At 43.6% G+C, this 22,163-nt stretch overlaps 1 protein-coding gene across 1 annotated transcript in view; it reads right to left on the reverse strand.

Annotated features, from left to right (window-relative positions):
* The window catches only part of LOC311133489 (neuron navigator 1-like), a 130,990-nt gene that overhangs the window by 23,622 nt on the left and 85,205 nt on the right, over positions 1-22,163 (reverse strand). The window contains exons 6-14 of the mRNA XM_084166977.1: positions 20,026-20,335; positions 15,224-16,016; positions 14,378-14,821; positions 14,043-14,093; positions 13,773-13,933; positions 10,325-10,495; positions 9,547-9,599; positions 5,493-5,516; positions 4,987-5,064 (exon numbers count right to left, since the gene is read on the reverse strand). Of these exons, the coding sequence (XP_084023103.1) occupies positions 4,987-5,064; positions 5,493-5,516; positions 9,547-9,599; positions 10,325-10,495; positions 13,773-13,933; positions 14,043-14,093; positions 14,378-14,821; positions 15,224-16,016; positions 20,026-20,335 (2,085 nt within the window). The remainder of the gene's footprint in view (positions 1-4,986; positions 5,065-5,492; positions 5,517-9,546; positions 9,600-10,324; positions 10,496-13,772; positions 13,934-14,042; positions 14,094-14,377; positions 14,822-15,223; positions 16,017-20,025; positions 20,336-22,163) is intronic.

The raw sequence follows: 22,163 nt of genomic DNA on the forward strand, positions 1-22,163 counted from the left end.
TACATGGCAATTGTAAAGTACAGAAGCTTATTTAAACCTAAAACTACAGATCATCCACATGCTTCAAGGTAGGTGTCGAGGCCTGGCTGGTGGCACCACACGGCGACTCAAACAGGAACCTCAGCACCAGGTCAGCCTGTCAGCCTGTGGGACGGGATGGGCGGTCAGAGAGAGAGAGCGAGAGTCATGCGACAGTGAAGGACGGAGGAGGGATCTGGAAGCAACAGACAGTCCAACAAACCTGGCCTAGCTGCTATACCCAGCATCCAGAGGTGTGGGTCAGTGGCCAGTAGGCAGGGGGCAGCAAAGAGTCCAGAACCAGCGTTCAATACAGCGAACAGTGGAGGAGAGAGGGACAGTGGCGTTAGGCCGGGATCACACTCCTCGCATGCACACACACGTACATACATACACACGCACACACACGCATGCATGCACACGTACGCACACAACCTAGACACACACAGACAGACATTGGGCCAGAGGGCTATTTACAGTAATAATAAATTACAGTTAAAAGCAACATCATACAATTTATCACATACTAAAGACACAATAATCCAGTGTGTAAGTGCTGAAGCGAAATTAGAATTTGTCCTACTGTATAGGTTTTTATCAATTGTTTTATAAATACTGTTTATTAATGTATTAATACTGAACCAAGGTCTGTGGTCATATCACACTCAATCATACAGTAGCAGTAACACACTCAGGTTATACCAGGTTAAAGGGTATTGCCAATGGACAGTGTTAGTAGTGTAGTGGACTTGACTTTCTTTACTTAAACAGCATGCAATATAGTCATCAAGTGCAGTTCCTGAAAAGAGTTTTGGTTTTGGATTGGTAGGCACCTCCCAAGATTTCATGTCTCTTTCAACATGAACACATATAGTACATGGCATTCTGTCACTCACTCTCGTAACACATCTAATATATGAAGCATCTAGTAGCCGGATTGTTAGGCTGAGGTGAGGAGCAGGGGCAGTGAGGGGAGGAAAGGTTGATGGGGTGAGGGGCGGATGGGGTGTGGAGGTATAGTGCAGAGAGAATAAAAGGGGTTGTGGCAGTACAGGGGAGAGAGAAAGGTTTGATAATGTGGTGGGGTGCAGCGTTGCTAGTTTACCCCCTGTGGGCCCGGCCTCAGAGCCATACGAAACATACTGTCGTGAAGAGGGCATGACAAAGCCTATTCCCCCTCAGGAGACTGAAATGATTTAGCATGGGTCCTCAGATCCTCAAAAAGCTGCACCATTGAGAGCATCCTGACTGGTTGCATCACCGCCTGGTATGGCAACTGCTCTGCCTCCAAACGCAAGGCACTACAGAGGGTAGTGTGTACGGCCCAGTACATCATTGGGGCCAAGCTTCCTGCCATCCAGGACCTCTATACCAGGCGGTGTCAGAGGAAGGCCCTAAAAATGTCCAAAGACTCCAGCCACCCTAGTCATAGACTGTTCTCTATGCTACCACACGGCAAGCGGTACCGGAGCACCAAGTCTAGGTCCAAAAGGCTTCTTAACAGCCTCGCTACTGTTATTTAACTACTGCTCTATAATTATTTTCTACTTAACACTTATTTTTCTTAAAACTGCACTGTTGGTTAACGGCTTGTAAGTAAGCATTTTACTGTAAGGTCTACTACACCTGTTGTATTCGGCGCATGTGACAAATAATTTTTGATTTCATTTGATTTTACTTTACGTATTTCTGAGCACCTCCAAGACATATGATACCTACTAATGGTCTAGTTACTTTAGACAGAAACAAAAGTAGGGAGGTTGCTTGGGGAGGATGGGAGAGTGTAATCCATGACCGTCTAGCAATCCAAAGGTTGCGTGTTCGAATCGCGTCGGGGACAACTGTAGCATTTTAGCTAACCCTTCCCCTAACCCTTATTCTAAACTTAACCCAATTAATCTAATTTGCTACATAAATTCACCTAATCTTTGTCGTTTTAGTTCCCCTAACCTTTCATGTAAATTATTCTAACCTTTGTTGATAGTTCACCTAACCACCAGCATTAATTCTCCCCTTAATTCTCCTTTGTTGTTACGATGCAACAAGAAACTTGGTCTCAGAGAAAGACCTATCCTATACGTCCACCAAGACGTATGATAAATTACATAATCCAATTCGTATGCTATTGTACGACCGGGTAACACGTATGATACTATACGTCCTCTAATTCATATGATATTGTAAGACTGCTATTCCATTCACAATGTAACCTAACGTAACATAACATATCATACTATATGGAGTCTATACATTTACGTACAGAATAATACCAATTGCCCTGAGACCATGTTGTGCCTATGGTTCATAAATCTCCACCAGCATCGCTTTACTCACTCCCTGGGTATGGAGCGGGGGGCCAGAGCCAGCCTCTAGTAGGCTAACCATAGCTGGCAAGTCCAAAGCCAAGGTGGGCATTTAGCCCATTCAGAACACTATAGGGTTATGTCTGCTTAGTAACTACAACAATGGCCAGAATTTTTTTTCTGTTGAGGTCACATGACCGGGGAAAACTCTTGAGCCAAGCTCTAACCAATACTAGCTTAGTTTTAGCTTAATTTTCATTGAGTGGATTTCGGTCAGCGAGTTAGATTTCTACAGTGGCTTGCGAAAGTATTCACCCCCCTTGGCATTTTTCCTATTTTGTTGCCTTAAAACCTGGAATTAAAATTGATTTTTGGTCGGTTTTTATCATTTGATTTACACAACATGCCTACCACTTTGAAGATGCAAAATATTTTTTGGGATGAAACAAACAAGAAATAGGACAAAAAAAACAGAAAACTTGAGCGTGCATTACTATTCACCCCCCCCCCCCCCCCCCCCCAAACTCAATACTTTGTAGAGACACCTTTTGCAGCAATTACAGCTGCAAGTCTCTTGGTGTATGTCTCTATAGGGTTGGCACATCTAGCCACTGGGATTTTTGTCCATTCTTCAAGGCAAAACTGCTCCAGCTCCTTCAAGTTGGATGGGTTCCGCTGGTGTACAGCAATCTTTAAGTCATACCATAGAATCTCAATTGGATTGAAGGCTGGGCTTTGACTAGGCCATTCCAAGACATGTAAATGTTTCCCCTTAAACCACTCAAGTGTTGCTTTAGCAGTATGCTTAGGGTCATTGTCCTGCTGGAAGGAGAACCTCCGTCCCAGTCTCAAATCTCTGAAAGACTGAAACAGGTTTCCCTCAAGAATTACCCTGTATTTAGCGCCATCCATCATTCCTTCAATTCTGACCAGTTTCCCAGTCCCTGCCGATGAAGAACATCCCCACAGCATGATGCTGCCACCACCATGCTTCACTGTGGGGATGGTGTTCTCAGGGTGATGAGAGGTGTTGGGTTTGCGCCAGACATAGCGTTTTCCTTGATGGCCAATTTTAGTCTCATCTGAACAGAGTAGCTTCTTCCATATGTTTGGAGAGTCTCCCACATGCCTTTTGACGAACACCAAACGTGTTTGCTTATTTTTTTCTTTAACAATGGCTTTTTTCTGGCCACTCTTCCGTAAAGCCCAGCTCTGTGGAGTGCATGGCTTAAAGTGGTCCTATGGACAGATACTCCAATCTCCGCTGTGGAGCTTTGCAGCTCCTTCAGGGTTATCTTTGGTCTCTTTGTTGCCTCTCTGATTAATGCCCTCCTTGCCTGGGCCGTGAGTTTTGGTGAGCGGCCCTCTCTTGGCAGGTTTGTTGTGGTGCCATATTCTTCAAATTTTTTACAAATGGATTTAATGGTGCTCCGTGGGATGTTCAAAGTTTCGGATATCTTTTAATAACCCAACCCTGATCTACTGTTTTATTCTCCACAACTTTGTCCCTGACCGGTTTGGAGAGCTCCTTGGTCTTCATGGTGCCGCTTGCTTGGTGGTGCCCCTTGCTTAGTGGTGTTGCAAACTCTGGGGCCTTTCAGAACATGTGTCTATATACTGAGATCATGTGACAGATCATGTAACACTTAGATTACACACAGGTAGACTTTATTGAACTAATTATGTGACTTCTGAAGGTAGTTGGTTACACCAGATCTTTTTTAGGGGCCTCATAGCAAAGGGAGTGAATACATATGCACGCACCACTTTTCCATTATTACATTTTTTGAAACAAGTTACTTTTTTCATTTCACTTCACCAATTTGGACTATTTTGTGTATGTCCTTCACATGAAATCCAAATAGAAATCCATTTAAATTACAGGTTGTAATGCAACAAAATAGGAAAAACACCAAGGGGGATGAATACTTTTGCAAGGTACTGTATGCATTCAACACTGGGCAGTAAAGTCACAGATAGGGCCATAAATCTATCATAGCCAGCACCATATCTGATCTCACCCTCTCCACTATGCATGCTTTCCTTTCGTACCTCAACATCAGTGTAATTAATGCCTGATGATCCAAGTGCTTTAAATATCTTTTTAAAAAATATCTGAATTTGACATGGTTTTTGTGTTGGCTTGTGTGGTAAAGACCTGATCACAATGTCTGGCACCCAGAGACAGGTTAATTCATATTATTAGATGACTCTTAATAGACTTGGATTCAGTCTCATTCAGCTTCCATCCATCATATGTCCCAACACAGACATAAAGAAATTAGTTTTTTTTATATTGAAAATGAACAAATGGATCCTGCTACCATGGTACGTGAGACTGCTGTTAACAGAGTCTCTCACAACCAATCATATTAGAATGATGGTAGAACATAATAGAATCGTGATAGAACAAAGGTGAGTCAGTTGGTTAATTAGTCAGCCATATAGATTGTCTGGTAGCCAGAATGCTTTAGCCAACTCCTTTGTCATTTAGCCACCAATATTGGAGTAGCATACAGTACCATAGTTTGATTTGTCCAGACTTAGGCTACATACCGATGCAAGACTTAGCGCCTAGCGACTCGAGACTAGATAACGGCAGAAACAAATTTGGCCACCTTATAGAAGCTCAGAGGTTGAAACGTGAGAAGCCTGTTCTACATACGTTGGCAGACAGCTGGGTGGTCAGGTTGGCCACTTTTTCCTGGGAGTTCTCCAGCTCGCGTCTCAGCTTGCGGATTTGCTGTGAAGAAGACGACAACAACAAGGTCATTTAGAAAGGCAGAGCAGGCAAAGATCATACCTAATTTACTTCTCCACATATCAAAGCACCTTACACTCTATGGTAGTACATGGAATGAGGTATTGGCTGGGTAAGGTGCATGACACAAAGTAAGCATATGGATGGGAGAAGATTAAAATATAAAGTAGTAACTTCATGAAAAACAAGAGACACAATGGTTGCTGGACAGCAATATCACTGCATGTCGAGTTACTCTGAACATGCTAAATGAATTACATTTGTTTGGGGAAAACAGCAATGATTCTGATCCTGAATCACTGCTGAATGGATGGACGTGAACGGTACGGATGGACGAGAGCGAATTAGATGATATTTGGAAGATGAAGATGATGAAGGGAGAGTTGAAGAGCAGAACATGTTAGCCTTACCTCTCCTTGTATCCTCTCCTCAGTCTTAGAGAGCATAGTAGGACAGAAAGAAGAAATGAGAAGAAAGCAGATAAAGTGAACTTGGGGGCAGTTGAGGTTACGGTGGGTTGTGGTAGTCTCACAGTAGCTCTGGCCTAAGGTACAATCCTGAGTTTATAGAGGGCAGTGGATTTAGACTGCATCTTGTAAGCGTTCAGCAGGGTAAAGGCAGGGTAGAATACACCCTAAAATAATGACTCTGTATAAGGATATACTGTATATGGGTATCAGTAGCAGTCAAACCACAGCTTGTGAGACTTTGTAGTGCATGAGAGGTGAGGTTTTATATAACGTAAACATCATGGTAAAGACCTGGATAAACAAATGGTAAGTACAGGTAACTGCCAAAATAAAGGAATCACCAACATAAAGTGTCTTAATAGGGCGTTGGGAAAAGCTTCAATGCGTAGATTTGCATAGATTCTAAAGTGTCTAGAACTATAAGGCTGTGTTTACACAGGCAGCCCAATTCTGATATTTTTTTTCACTAATTGGTCTTTTGACCAAACAGATCAGCTCTGAAAAAGATCTGATGAGATAAGATCTGGGGATCTATTTTCGGTGGGCGATAACAAGTGCTCAGCATATGTGGGAACTCCTTCAAGACTGTTGGAAAAGCTGGTTGAGAGAATGCCAAGAGTGTGCAAAGCTGTCATCAAGGCAAAGGGTGGCTATCTGAAGGATCTCAAATATAAAATATATTTTGATTTGTTTAACACTTTTTTGGTTACTACATGATTCCATATGTGTTATTTCATAGATTTGATGTCTTCACTATTATTCTACAATGTAGAAAATAGTAAAAATAAAGAAAAAACCTTGAATGAGTAGGTGTTCTAAAACTTTTGACCGGTAGTGTATTTATCAGAGTTATGGAAATAAGCCAGATTCGAGTAACTTACATTGTGGTGCTGAAACTTGAAGCAGCAACCGTGGCACAATCAATTGGAAATGGACAGCACATTGTGCTGAAAGTAGGCACATTCGAGTAGACATAATTCATTTCAACCATCTTAATTTTAATTAGACTTTACCAACAACAAGGGGGCTATGAGTTTGAGCCTATTTCTTTGACATTCGAAATTAGGCTATAGGCTGCTACATTCATAGATTTGTCAGTCAATTCCCCACCCACCATGCACTCTTTAAATAGCCTACCTCCGTGTCAGTGAAGGGCTGTTAAGTTAAAACCAAGACTCGAATTGAGGGGGTATGAGAGGGTATGCCATAGGCCTACCATGTATTAAAGAAAATGGCAAAAAGGACAGGTCTACCAAGTGTTAGCTTAAGATTTAGAAGAAAATAAAATGGTTCCAATGATATAAAGTGATCTATAACAGTGCTTTGGTCCGTGATGATTTATGCTAGAAACAAGCTGTAAAATAGCCGGAAAATACGTAACTCTGATGCATATGGGGATATCATTGTTTAGTTTCTTTGACATTCAGAGTCTGACCGCCACCCTTTATAGCTGAGGAGACAAAAAATAGACTTGCTATTTGGAAATCGGGACAGTTTCATTGTAAACAAGACACACTGATTTGGCATTGAAGAATTATGATAACATCGCATATCTCTTTGTTCATTCTTAGCCTGTAATTTTGGTAATTTGTGTGATATTAAAAAAGATTCTGCTAACATGCAAAATGACGCAGAATTGCATGAAATGTTTATGAGGCCATTTTGTCTTGGACCTGCAAATACGATGATTGATTCATGCAACGCTTTTACTATGAAGGATATCTTTCCATCCCTACTCTTGCCCACAGTGGTCTGCGAACCCACAACCTTCTGGCCCGCAGCCCTATGCGCTATCAAAATTCCTGCGTTGCCATGTAATGCTTACAGGACGAAGAACAGTTTCTAAAAACTGCATCTGTCCAAGAAGTGAGGGTAAAATGTAGACATGTTCTCTGCTATCCACTTTGTTTTAATTATTATTTTGGGTATAGGAGAGGGTCACTTTTATTTTTTCAAGCGTTCATGGAGGGTTTAGGTAAAATATACTTTGCTGAAGGGAGGGCCATCCATTTTCGTTTCAGAAAGGTCCGATTTTCTCCATGTGACCCTTATTATAAATAACGTTCACTCCATTAGTTTTATTTATATTGGACATTGGACACAATCTGGCATGAAAGGTGTCAGTGACTGTAGGAAGCCTGTTTAGGAACATCAAGTTATTTAAAAAGACTGCTTATTGTTTTTTATTGATCATTTTGTTAAAAAATGCATTTTCCACTTTCCTCTGTTGGACCTAACTTTCAAATCGTGGGAATTCTGATCGCTGTCCGTGGTGCTGAATCCATTTGTAGGCTATATTTGCCTGTTTGTTTACCTTTCACGTGGCAAAGTCACTACTGGCCATATCAACGGCGATGGTAGGCTATAGCTATACGTATATATTTGGGAGCAGTAACGGTGAGTGGACATTCCCCCTTTCTCTATATATTGGATATTTTTCCAGCTCCTGTGAAAAGTTTGGATGTGCGTAAAACCTTCCATTGTCTACGTTGTCTTAGGCCTAAATATGATATGCCCACGGGGATATATTATGGTGCCTGTAACTGTATTTTGACATTCTCCCATTTGAAACAAGATTTGTTTTGTTTTATTCGAATTTGATTAGAATTATTCACTGTCTTTTTAGGTGTTAGCAAAAGTTAATTTAATCTTGCTTATTGACAACGTATGGCATGTCCATGGCTCAGATATAATGCATTTTACAGTAGGCTTATATCAGTGCGAATACTATGTTAGGAATATATTTCTATATTGTAGCCATGCAATTACTGTTCAAAAACAAATATGGGATAGGCCTACATTTTGTTATTTTGTTTCTGTAGGCTATTTAACAAAGGTCCTTGCTATAATGGTTCCTTGGGACGTCCCTACCCCATTGAAGTTGACATTTTAAATGGTTTGGTAAAGGTTAGGGTTAGGCTATAACAGACAAGGCAAACTAGGCTATAACGGACTATCATTCGAATTGGAGTTGATGACAACGCAATACATAAAAGACCGTAAAACATATTTACCCATGGAGCATGTTCTGATTGGCCAGTAAGGGGTCAAGCCTCAACATACCTTCAACTTGTTTATTTGTCAAAACCCAGCCTTTTCAAGCCACCACCAGCTGCTGCGCCCATAATTCTGGTTGAGAAAATAGCACAAATATTTCTGACACCCCCCCGAACCTATAGCACTACCGCCAGCACATAAGATTTACCATTGCGTTAGGTTTGTTAAAATACAGCCCCTGATGTGATTGGTCAAAAGACCAATTAGTGGTAAAAATATCAGAATTAGGCTGCCTGTGTAAACGCAGCATATTGGAGGGATGCGACACCATTCTTCCACTTGAAATTCTATAATTTTGTGTTTGTTGATGATGGTGGAAAACGCTGTCTCAGGCGCCGCTCCAGAATCTCGCATAAGTGTTCAATTGGGTTGAGATCTGGTGACTGAGACACACACACACACACACACATGCACACACACCCTTTAAACCTGCTATGGTCCTTTGAGACCCCTCTTTCAAAGTCACTGAGATCTCGCCTTCTAGACATGGTAGCCCAAATAATGACCCTAAGCATGATGGGATGTTAATTGCTTAATTAACTCAGGAACCACACCCATGTGGAAGCACCTGCTTTCAATATACTTTGTATCCCTCATTTACTGAAGTGTTTCCTTTATTTTGGCAGTTACCTGTATGTTAACAATGGGCAAATTTGGAAAAGGTGAGAAAACCCAATGTTCTGAGGTAAAAGGTTGTCTTTGAACAAGGTTTCAGCTCTGGAACGCCTCAGTGGCAACATCTCACCTCACAAAACTACTGTACATGGCTGTATTTGTACAGTTGGCTGGCCAGGCCTGGTACTGTTCTGGTTGTATCACACACAGTCATGTCATTGTGAAGGGTCCAACAGTTATAATCATGAAAGTACGCCCTGTGGGCACACAACAGCTGAGCACAATAACTATTTCTGTATTATTAAATAATGATATTACTCACAGAGGAATAGTTTGATGAAGCGTTGGATGCCAAGGACAGGACAGAGCCATGGACTAAAAGAGGTAGAAAAAGAGAGAATAATACATAACATGGTTTAGTACTGAAATATGCCATCTCCATACCTCACAGAATATGCTAACAATATCACTCATCTATCATTGTTCAGATTTTTAAACACAACGTTGTATCCAATAAATCTGCTACTGTGTGTGTGTAGATTTACAACAAGGTATAAATTACAGTTTACTTGTGGCAGTATATAAGTACTTCATAGAAAACAACATACAGCATAATCCAACGCAGACAACGTTGAAGAAGAGATAAATGACTTCAGAGAAGTGATAGAGACAAACCGGGTCACCTCATTATACCTTCACATAACTCTAACATGGAGGCACTCAATTTCTCTCGCTCACTGCCTCACCCGCTCCCTCCCTCTCCCTCTCTCTGTACAAGGAACACAGCCTCAAGGACACTACTATACTCAAGGGTTGTCTAGCCCTGGGTCTGCAACATCAGGGGAATGTTCAGTTTCCCTCAAATATATTCAGGGAGTAAAGAAAATAGAAATTCCAAGTCATAAAAACTCAACACACTCACTCAAATGGCAATTGGAATTTCAATTCATTTCCTGAGTTGACCTTTATCAACTGAGGGCCACAGTAGTAGAATGACAACCCAAAAGGGGCTAGCCTTAGAAATGGAGCCATAGCGGCTAGCCATAAGAAAGGAATGATATATCTGTATACAGGTATCTTACATGTGCTAGCTGTCTCACAGTCATCCCCGGGCTCGCGGAAGGATCCAGAGCGCATCATGCTCTTGGGCCGGTCGGCCAGTGACACGCTGCTGCCCAGTGGAGAGGAGCCGTATAGGTCGAAGGCCGCGTCATTGGTGGGGATACTGTTGGAGCGGGTTATCCTGGGGGCACCGCTCGGGATGGGGGCAACTTGGAAGACAGGAAGGTTGGGATGGGTAAGAGGCAAACTGACACAGTACAATGAGGCATGTAACTACACCACATACTCACGCACTCACACATACCTGCATGCACACGTGCGCAAACACACACAAACAACCCTGGTGACTCAGTATAAAGAGACACTCAGGGTCCACAACAGTCAACATGATATATACAATATAGGACAGACGATTTTTACACGTTACGCGCTTCAGCACTCGGCGATCCCTTTCTGTTAACTTGTGTGGCATACTGCTTTGCGGCTGAGCCATTGTTGCTCATAGATGTTTCCACTTCACAATAACAGCACATACAGTTGACCGGGGCAGCTCTAGCAGTGCCATTATTTGTCTTTGGAGATTGCATGGCTGTGTGCTCAATTTTATACACCTGTCAGCAACGGGTGTGGCTGAAATAGCCGAATCCACAATTTGAAGGGGTGTCCACATACTTTTATACAACAAGTCAGTTCGTCAAATGTCTTCCCTGCTAGAGCTCCCCCGGTCAACTGTAAGTGCTGTTATTGTGAAGTGGAAACATTTAGGAGCAACAACGGCTCAGCCGCAAAGTGGTAGGCCACACAAGCTCACAGAACGGGATTGGCGAGTAAAAATCGTCTGTCCTCGGTTGCAACACTCACTACCGAGTTCCAAACTGCCCCTGGAAACAACGTCAGCACAATAACTGTTCATCGGGAGGTTCAAAAATGGGTTTCCATGGCCGAGCAGCTGCACATAAGACTAAGATCACCATGCGCAATGCCAAGCGTTGGCTGAAGTGGTGTTAAGCTCGCTGCCATTGGACTCTGAAGCAGTGGAAACGCGTTCTCTGGAGAGATTAATCACGCTTCACCATCTGGCAGTCCGACGGACGAATCTGGGTTTGGCGGATGCCAGGAGAACGCTACCTGCCCCAATGCATAGTGCCAACTGTAAAGTTTGATGGAGGGAAATCTTAACGCTACAGCATACAATTACATTCTAGACGATTGTGTGCTTTCAACTTTGTAGCAACAGTTTGGGGAAGGCCCTTTCCTGTTTCAGCATGACAATGCCCCCGTGCACAAAGCGAGGTCCATACAGAAATGGTTTGTTGTGATCGGTGTGGAACAACTTGACTGGCCTGCACAGAGCCCTGACCTTAACTCCATCGAACACCTATGGGCTGAATTGGTATGTCGACTGCGAGCCAGCCTAATCGCCAAACATCAATACCCGACCTAACTAATGCTCTTGTGGCTGAATGGAAGCAAGTCCCTGCAGCAGTGGAAACCCTTCCCAGAAGAGCGGCAGTAAAGGGTTTTGGAATGAGATGTTAGACGAGCAGGTGTCCACATACTTTTGGTCATGTAGTGTACATACAGTTGAAGTTGGAAGTCTACATACACTTAGGTTGGAGTCATTAAAACTCATTTTTCAACCACTCCACAAATTTCTTGTTAACAAACTATAGTTTTGGCAAGTCGGTTAGGACATCTACTTTGTGCATGACACAAGTAATTTTTCCAACAATTGTTTACAGACAGATTATTTCACTTATAATTCACTGTATCACAATTCCAGTGGGTCAGAAGTTTACTGTGCCTTTAAACAACTTGGAAAATTCCAGAAAATGATGTCATGGCTTTAGAAGCTTCTGATAGGCTAATTGACATAATTTGAGTCAATTGGAGGTGTACCTGTGGATGTATTTCAAGGCCTACTTTCAAACTCAGTGCTTCTTTGCTTGACATCATGGGAAAATCTAAAGAAATCAGCCAAGACCTCAGAAAAAGAATTGTAGACCTCCAAAGGTCTGGTTCATCCTTGGGAGCAATTTTCAAACGCCTGAAGGTATCACGTTCATCTGTACCAACAATAGTACGCAAGTATAAACACCATGGGACCACGCAGCCATCATACCACTCGAGAAGGAGACACGTTCTGTCTCCTAGAGATGAACGTACTTTGGTGTGAAAAGTGCAAATCAATCCCAGAACAACAGCAAAGGACCTTGTGAAGATGCTGGAGGAAACAGGTACAAAAGCATCCATATCCACAGTAAAACGAGTCCTATATCGACATAACCTGAAAGGCCGCTCAGCAAGGAAGAAGCCACTGCTCCAACACCGCCATAATAAAGCCAGAGTACGGTTTGCAACTGCACATGGGGACAAAGATCGTACTTTTTGGAGAAATGTCCTCTGGTCTGATGAAACAAAAATAGAACTGTTTTGCCATAATGACCATCGTTATGTTTGGAGGAAAAAGGGGGGTCTTGCAAGCCGTAGAACACCATCCCAACTGTGAAGCACGGGGGTGGCAGCATCATGCTGTGGGGGTGCTTTGCTGCAGGAGGGACTGGTGCACTTCATAAAATAGATAGCATCATGAGGAAGGAAAAGTATGTGGATATATTGAAGCAACATCTCAAGACATCAGTCAGGAAGTTAATGCTTGGTCACAAATGGGTCTTCCAAATGGACAATGACCCCAAGCATACTTCCAAAGTTGTGGCAAAATGGCTTAAGGACAACAAAGTCAAGGTATTGGAGTAGCCATCACAAAGCCCTTACCTCAATCCTAAGGAAAAATTGTGGGCAGAACTGAAAAAGCGTGTGCGAGCAAGGAGGCCTACAAACCTGACTCAGTTACACCAGCTCTGTCAGGAGGAATGGGCCAAAATTCACCCAACTTACTGTGGGAAGCTTGTGGAAGGCTACCCGAAACATTTGACCCAAGTTAAACAATGTAAAGGCAATGCTACCAAATTATAATTGAGTGTATGTAAACTTCTGACCCACTGGGAATGTGGTGAAAGATATAAAAGCTGAAATAAATAATTATCTTTACTATTATTCTGACATTTCACATTCTTAAAATAAAGTGGTGATCCTAACTGACCTAAGACAGGGAATTTTTACTAGGATTAAATGTCAGGAATTGTGAATAAATGAGTTTCGTTGTATTTGGCTAAGGTGTATGTAAACTTCCGACTTCAACTGTATATCTCAGACTGCCCATCTTAATCTTTTATTTTTACTGGCAAGTCTGAGATATGGCTTTTTCTTTGCAACTCTGCCTAGAAGGTCAGCATCCCGGAGTCTACAATAGCCATTTACAATATTAAAAATGTCTACACTGTATTTCTGATCAATTTGATGTTATTTTAATGGACAAAATAAATAGATTTTCTTTCGAAATGAGAGTTTAGAGTTAGACAGAGTTTGTCAGTCAGTCATTGGAGCTGGAGGACAGTAGATGGACGAAAGTAGACTGAGACTCACCGACGTTAGTGAGGACGGCCTTGCCAGAGGAGAGGTGTGGCATGTGGGTGGGCGATGGCAGCTGAGGGGGGCTCTCGCTCTCCGTCAGGCTCACTGCAGTGTGGGAGTGACGCCTCTCCTTCCCCTCCGACTGACCCTCAGACGGACCAGAGCTGTAGCGACTGGAGCAGGACATGGAGAAGAGAGCAACAATTAAACATGCGCCTAGGACGATTAAGATACTACATCATTTGATTAAGCAAATGTGGCGGGAAACTATGAGAAACTTACTTGACATACCCTAATCCTTTCTTAGGTAAGGTGTTCCTGTCTGTTTGCAAACTGGTAGAGAAAGAAAACAAAGATGACCTTTTCTGCTATCAAACAATCCATGATCAACCAGTGGTAAACCTGTAGATTTTTTTTGGTTCAATCACAGAACCTCTTGCTATTAATAATATCTCAGTTGCAGTAGAAATAAGGTAGCATAGTTTGATCATTCTACGTTGCTACATACAGATACTGACTGCTGCGTTAGTGAGACTGGTGAAGACACCCCCCACAAGCACAGGGTTACCCAACCCATGCCACCCCATCATCATGGTGTTACTCCTGTCGAGACCCACCTATCTGGGAGATTGAGGGAGGTCCTGCTCCCAGCACCCCAGGTCCCTGTGCCCCTCATCTCCTCCCTATCGCTGTCCCTGTCTCGGGACTCTGCCCGGATATATCCTCCACTGGGAGGAACACTCATGGTGAGGGGCAGGGACTCCATGCTACGGTGCAGGCCAGACAGTTTGGGGTACAGCAGTGGAGAGCCCCCCAGGGACAGGGTCTGGCTGGGGTAGCAGCTGGGGGAGTCCAAGTGCAGGACGGGGGCTGGGCTAGGGGTGAGGCCCCGGGGGGCCGGGCTGCGTGACCCGGACCCGGCCAGGTCCTGGAGCTTAGAGTAGGGGGGCACTTTGGGAGGGAGGTCCTGGATGGTCACACACGAATCCAGGCTGTTGGAGTTGACCTTGTCCAGGTGGGCAAGGCTGGGTGGCCGACCCAGAGACTTGCAGCTCAGCATCCTATGAATTAGACACGAGACACAGAATGTCAGATCCAGCACCATACAGCACCAGGACGGCTCCAGAAACCCTACTGGTCTGGTCCTGTTCTCAGGCTGGCATGAATAAGACATGAGTGCAAAACACAGCACACAAAATGCCAGTTCCTTGTTTTCTTGCGGTGTTGTTCTCATATGTCTATTTTAAGCGGTTTAAGTGGTTAAGAAACATTACACAGCAACTCTTCATAAAATGTCTTAGAACATTCAGCTGAGCAAACTGAGTCAATACTAACACATGACTACATAGCTGATTCTAGAAACACCATACCACAGCAAAAGGAGTACTGTTACTAAAAGTTGAACCATTTAACGTACTGTAGGACTTTAACAGTGTGAGAATGTATCATGATGGTGAATTTACCTCTGAGTGGTGGGCGAGGAGAGCTCGGGGTATTTGCTGCTACTGGCCCTCCGAAGTCCCTGCAGTTTGGTGCTGGCCTCCCCAGTAGAATCCCCCTGACAGTCTTCCATTTTCAGGGAGCCACACAGGGAGTCCATATCAGACGCCACTGCCTTGGCCTTAGCTCTCTCCTTCTCCTTCTCCCGGTCTGTCTGGTTGACAGGGCCTGTGCTCCCGCCTCGACTGGCCCCCTTAGTGCTTCCACTGCCGGGCTCTTTCCCCTTGGGGCCAGGGCAGGCCATGGAGACAGGCTTCAGGCTCAGCAGGCTGGAGTCGATGCTGCTGCTGGCGGGCCGGGCCGACCCAGGGCGGCCGATCAGGCTGAGGGTGCTGGACTTGGCAGGGCGCGGCAGGCTGCGGTACTGGAGGCTGTTACGTGCGTTGGGCCCCAGAAAGCCCCCCTCCTCACTGCCTGTGGCGTCAAAGCTGTTCTTATGCCCCCCTCTTCCTCCCCCTCCTACACCCATCGGCTTCACAGGGATGCCAGAGGACTTGGGCATCTTGCCCACGGTGGCAGAGCCACTAGAGATGGTGCTGCCCCCTGCTGTCATGACGGTGGCAGTGCCGGTAGTTGGGGACTTCTTGTAGCCAAACGAGGCCCCGGCGGAGGGCTTGACCAGGCCTGACGGGGGCTTGCGGTGTTCCCGGTGCTCCGGGAGGTGTTCTCTCCCGGCGTCGGAACGGGAGCGCTGCAGCCCAGCAGCCTTCACAGACATCTTGGTCTTGTCCACCACCTTGTGGTCACACTTTGGTGCTGCAGACACAGAGATAGATAGATATAGAGTTTAGATGAGATTACATTACAGAGTAATTATCTGTCGGCTAATAAGCTGTGATAATGAGTGCAGCTGAATGTGAACCTACCCAGAAATATCGAAAGAGTAAAAGAAAGCATCAGTGAACTGGCTGGATGAGGATGAAATCATTGTGACTAATGTTGGATGAATCAGAGAAATCAGTTGGAATCAGAGGAGTCATCGATGACCAGAACCATACAATATGGCTAAATGGCTAAATTTGGTCACATGAAAGCAGCTGCATATAAACTCATGTTATTAGAGCAGAGTCAACGTACAAGCAAGAAACATCTGTATTTACTAACAGATGGTTTATATGAAGAGGGCGAGTCACCGACATACAGATACACAAATCTATCTAAAGTATTGGAGACCGGTCTGTGTGACAAACTGGGCCCTTGACCAAGACGTGAAGAAATGCAACGCCCAATAACTTTGGCGACCGGACAAAATGAGGGAAAAGTTGGTCGTTTTATTAATGGCACTCTGTGGATTGTGCATTGACATTATTCTGGCAACTTGTAATGGACAAGTTACTCAAATTGACATGCTTAATGTTTTTCAGACACATCAGTGCATAAATGATTGCTCTTATATCACAGGCGCATAAAGTAACAGTTCATGTTACTCAGTCAGGGAAAGGGAGAAATGGAGAAAGCGAGTTGACAAAGCAAAAGCAAACCCTAGTAAAATAGCTCCCAGTCTTTCCCATGTATAAAATCCTCACTTGGCAACCATCATTGGAGAGCAAGATACAATCAGACATATAGAGCAGCATAATTGATTGGTGGGGGGGGGGGGGGTAAAAACAAAATACTCTATGTGTGTGAATATCTCAAGACTGCATTTTTATCCTAGAGAATGATGCCAAAAAACATAATGGACACTTAGAACCTCCTTATAATCAGCCACATTAAATCAGCTAAATACGTGGTAGAGGGCATTGCAATAAATTGCATCAGTCAGGAAATTTAACTGCAGTGATCAGACGGATGAGTCACTACACATCATTGTAATCTGTGTAAAAGGTAATACACTACACTGCACACTCTTCCTATGTCTCAGTCTGAAAATATTTATTTAATTAAACTATGAATCAGAGAAAAAGCTGATTTAGGGGATATGCTGCCTCAATAGCAGCAGTCATATAGCAGCAGATCCAGTCTTAAAAGACACCATTCATAAAGATATTCACAAACACACACTGGCCATTTGAAATGTCATGCTGCACTGTGCACTATACTGTGTTGGTTTCTGTTTAAGTTTCATTTTTCCACTGATTCTGCCCATGAAGGTTCATGAAATATCCATAGTCTTCAAATTAAGGTAAAGCAAAAATATGAAAATATGTTCAAAAACTGAAAATGCTTCACAGACAGTGATTCTCTGAAGTCAGTTTGTTTTTGACAAGAAACATAGGAAGATGAACCAAGAGGGAAACCCACAAAGATGAGCCCAGTTCTGCATGGAATACACTGTACAGTATAATGCATTCTCAGTGTTCCTGTACAGTATAATGTATTCTCAGTGTTCCTGTACAGTATAATGTATTCTCAGTGTTCCTGTACAGTATAATGTATTCTCAGTGTTCCTGTACATTATAATGCATTCTCAGTGTTCCTGTACAGTATAATGCATTCTCAGTGTTCCTGTACAGTATAATGTATTCTCAGTGTTCCTGTACAGTACTACAGTAGACCTACCAATCAAACTGGCACAGAGAGCCAGAGTGCCTTGCTACATTTCATTTGATATCAAGCAGATATCCGCTGGCTGTTGCTACTCTACAAACAGACTTGATTTTCCATGTGGAATCCATTTAGGGGAGGTTATGGATGACAAGGATATCTTGCAAAACAAGTGAACATTCATGTTTCTTCCCCATGTTTCCTCGCCATTTATACTTCTACTTTAACACAAACACACTCTTTATTAACGCATGAAGTAAAAACCCTTAAAGTCTTTCCTGTATAGCACTCACTTGGAATATTTTTTATTTCATTTTTTATTTTATTTCGCCTTTATTTAACCAGGTAAGCCAGTTGAGAACAAGTTCTCATTTATAACTGCGACCTGGCCAAGATAAAGCAAAGCAGTGCGATAAAAAACAACAACACAGAGTTACATATGGGGTAAAAAATACATAAAGTCAAAAATACAACAGAAAAATATATATACAGTGTGTGCAAATGTAGCAAGTTATGGAGGTAAGGCAACAAATAGGCCATAGTGCAAAATAATTACAATTTAGTATTAACACTGGAATGATATATGTGCAAGAGATGATGTGCAAATGGAGATACTGGGGTGCAAATGAGCAAAATAAATAACAATATGGGGATGAGGTAGTTGGGTGGGCTAATTTCAGAAGAGCTGTGTACAGGTGCAGTGATCGGTAAGGTGCTCTGACAACTGATGCTTAAAGTTAGTGAGGGAGATAAGAGTCTCCAGCTTCAGATATTTTTGCAGTTCGTTCCAGTCATTGGCAGCAGAGAACTGGAAGGAATGGCGGCCAAAGGAGTTGTTGGCTTTGGGGATGACCAGTGAGATATACCTGCATACTACGGGTGGGTGTTGCTATGGTGACCAATGAGCTAAGATAAGGCGGGGATTTGCCTAGCAGTGATTTATAGATGACCTGGAGCCAGTGGGTTTGGCGACGAATATGTAGTGAGGACCAGCCAACAAGAGCGTACAGGTCACAGTGGTGGGTAGTATATGGGGCTTTGGTGACAAAACGGATGGCACTGTGATAGACTACATCCAATTTGCTGAGTAGAGTGTTGGAGGCTATTTTGTAAATGACATCGCCAAAGTCAAGGATCGGTAGGATAGTCAGTTTAACGAGGGCATGTTTGGCTGCATGAGTGAAGGAGGCTTTGTTGCGAAATAGGAAGCCGATTCTAGATTTAACTTTGGATTGGAGATGCTTAATGTGAGTCTGGAAGGATAGTTTACAGTCTAACCAGACACCTAGGTATTTGTAGTTGTCCACATACTCTAGGTCAGACCCGCCGAGAGTAGTGATACTAGTCGGGTGGGCGTGTGCCAGCAGCGTTCGATTGAAGAGCATGCATTTAGTTTTACTAGTGTTTAAGAGCAGTTGGAGGCTACGGAAGGAGTATTGTATGGCATTGAAGCTCGTTTGGAGGTTTGTTAACACAGTGTCCAATGAAGGGCCAGATGTATACAAAATGGTGTCGTCTGCGTAGAGGTGGATCTGAGAGTCACCAGCAGCAAGAGGGACATCATTGATATACACAGAGAAAAGAGTCGGCCCGAGAATTGAACCCTGTGGCACCCCCATAGAGACTGCCATAGGTCCAGACAACAGGTCCTCCGATTTGACACATGGAACTCTATCTGAGAAGTAGTTGGTGAACCAGGCGAGGCAGTCATTTGAGAAACCAAGGCTATTTAGTCTGCCAATAAGAATGCGGTGGTTGACAGAGTCGAAAGCCTTGGCCAGGTCGATGAAGACGGCTGCACAGTACTGTCTATTATCGATTGAGGTTATGATATCGTTTAAGACCTTGAGCGTGGCTGAGGTGCACCCATGACCAGCTCGGAAACCGGATTGCATAGCGGAGAAGGTACGGTGGGATTCGAAATGGTCGGTGATCTGTTTGTTAACTTGGCTTTCAAAAACTTTAGAAAGGCAGGGCAGGATCGATATAGGTCTGTAACAGTTTGGATCTAGAGTGTCACCCCCTTTGAAGACGGGGATGACCGCGGCAGCTTTCCAATCTCTGGGGATCTCAGACGTTATGAAAGAGAGGTTGAACAGGCTAGTAATAGGGGTTGTATAATGATGGCATACTTAATCATCAAACTGCTAAGTTACTTCCAACTCAACAGGACTGGACCCCAAAAAATGTGTTTAATGTATAGAGAAATGTGTGGGTGTCTGAGTGTGAGAAGTAGGTCCGAGAGGGAGAGAGAGAAAACAAAATGATCCAATCTCACCTGCCACTTTCAAGACGCTCTGAGAGGTGTGGGTAATGGGTGAGGTCACGCCCACAGGAGGGTTGCGCCCCTTTTTAAAGTTCCCTGGCTGACCCAGGTTCTGGGGCTTCCTCAGTTCCCCCTTGACCCCCGCATCCTCACTAGCACCCTCCATGGGTCTGGAGGACTTCCTCCACTTGCTGGGGGTCTCGGTTTTGAGGCTCCCCGTCTCGTAGCTGCTCCCGTCCATCTTGCGTGCAGCCTTGGCATCCTCGCTGTACCAGGACAGGCCACTCTCCACCAGGGAGCGCTTCTCAGCATCGGTGCGGAGCTGCATGAGGACAGGGACATAACCATCAACATGAAGTGCTCTGCAAATGGAAGTATTTATTCTATTTATATGGTCACAACACAGGAGGTTGGTGGCTCCTTAATTGGGGAGGATGGGCTCGTGGTAATGGCTGGAGCGGAATTGGTGGAATGGTATCAAATACATCAAACACATGGTTTCCATGTGTTTGATGCCACTCCATTAGCTCCGTTCCAGCCATTATTATGAGCCTCCTCCCCTCAGCAGCCTCCACTGGGTCACAATAGGAAACACACGGTTAGAGTCAATTCCATGTCAGTTTAGTCAATGAAGAAGATTCATCGAAATTCAGATTTAGGAATTAAAAAGTACCATTTATTTATTTATTTTGAAGTTTTACATTTCCTGAAATGAAATTGAATATTTGGAGTCATGTGAGAGACACCCAGGTTTATGTGTGTGTGTGATACTGTGTTTGTTATCTGTGGAAGACCCTCAGTTTACGCTCAGTAATCTCTGCTGTCCCGTCTGTGTCTGTCTGCATTCCACAGGGCGAGCATGTGGGAGGTACTGATAAGCCTATTCTGTATAACACCAGAGATCTTTCTGAAGTCACTGAGACTTTCACCCCAGTAGTAATTTGAACTAGAAAGGATGCATCATGGCTCATGTGTTCTCTTGAATCCCACAAATGTTGGTGCGTCATGGATGATCAGAGTTTTGACTTGACATTTTCAAGGCACATTACAGTACATACTCGTGACATGCATTTCGGGTGACATGTGCTACATGAAAACTTGGTAAGTCTGGGCTGATTTACTCGGTTCCAAATGCCAACATTTTGCCTCTGCTATTTTACCACTGTTTTTCAATGCCCTCCTCTTTCTAAGCGGGGAAAATAACTGGCTTCTTTGCAGGCTGCAACCCTGTAACATAAGTACTGCTCTTTCATCGTATGCAGGGTAGGCACATTATTAACTGCCCAATTAAACTAGAACCAACTGAGAATTATTCACTGTGACCTTTCCTTACGATAATATTCTGCACAGCGGGCAAGGCTGGGAGTGACCAAAACAATATAGTACCATCCTGTAGGGCACAACTACTGAGTCACAGCTATTCTCTTCATTAAGCACCACCAAACTCATTTATTAAAACAACATGGACACAATGCTGTTTCACCTAATCCATCCCTGAAGTGTTTGTTAATACAAGGTTGACACTGCTTTAGTGTACAAGTAACTACAGCATGAAACCAACTAAGCCATGACAGGGAAATTCTGTGGTAAGCTATCATCCAAAAATATGATCACAGAAAAAAACTAAACTCTTTCTAGACAGGTGCTACACTGGAAAATGTACTGTATGTCTACTGTATATAGCTGCTTTGAGAATTGGGCACAGTGTGTCTTGGCAGCGCTCCTCATAACGTGATATAGTGACAGATGGCTCAGTCAGCTATACTAATCCCCATGCTTCATCAATATGCTCTCTCTGGGACAAGGAGGAGAACAGAAGAAAGAATCAGTGTTGCCACAGTAACACCAGAATTGACAAGCCGTCTGAAAAGCATTTTTCACCTGTGGATAGAGTGAGAACCTCTGTACTTACCACGCCAATGAAGAATAAGATATGTACTGTATTCTCAAAACGTAATTGATTACTGAAAGTTTGCATTTATCATTTGTGATGTGAGGGTTAGTGAAGGGGTTACTAAAGGGCTATTTGAAGTGCCTTATGAAGCGATATCAGTGACTGTTTATTCCCCTGAGAGGTCACCTACCAAAAGTGGGTCAACTATCTACAAAATTGACTTTAAATCTAGTTCAGATTTCCACCAACTGTAAGT

The sequence above is a fragment of the Coregonus lavaretus genome (assembly GCF_964263955.1).
Source record: "Coregonus lavaretus genome assembly, chromosome: 8".
Classification (NCBI taxonomy): domain Eukaryota; kingdom Metazoa; phylum Chordata; class Actinopteri; order Salmoniformes; family Salmonidae; genus Coregonus; species Coregonus lavaretus.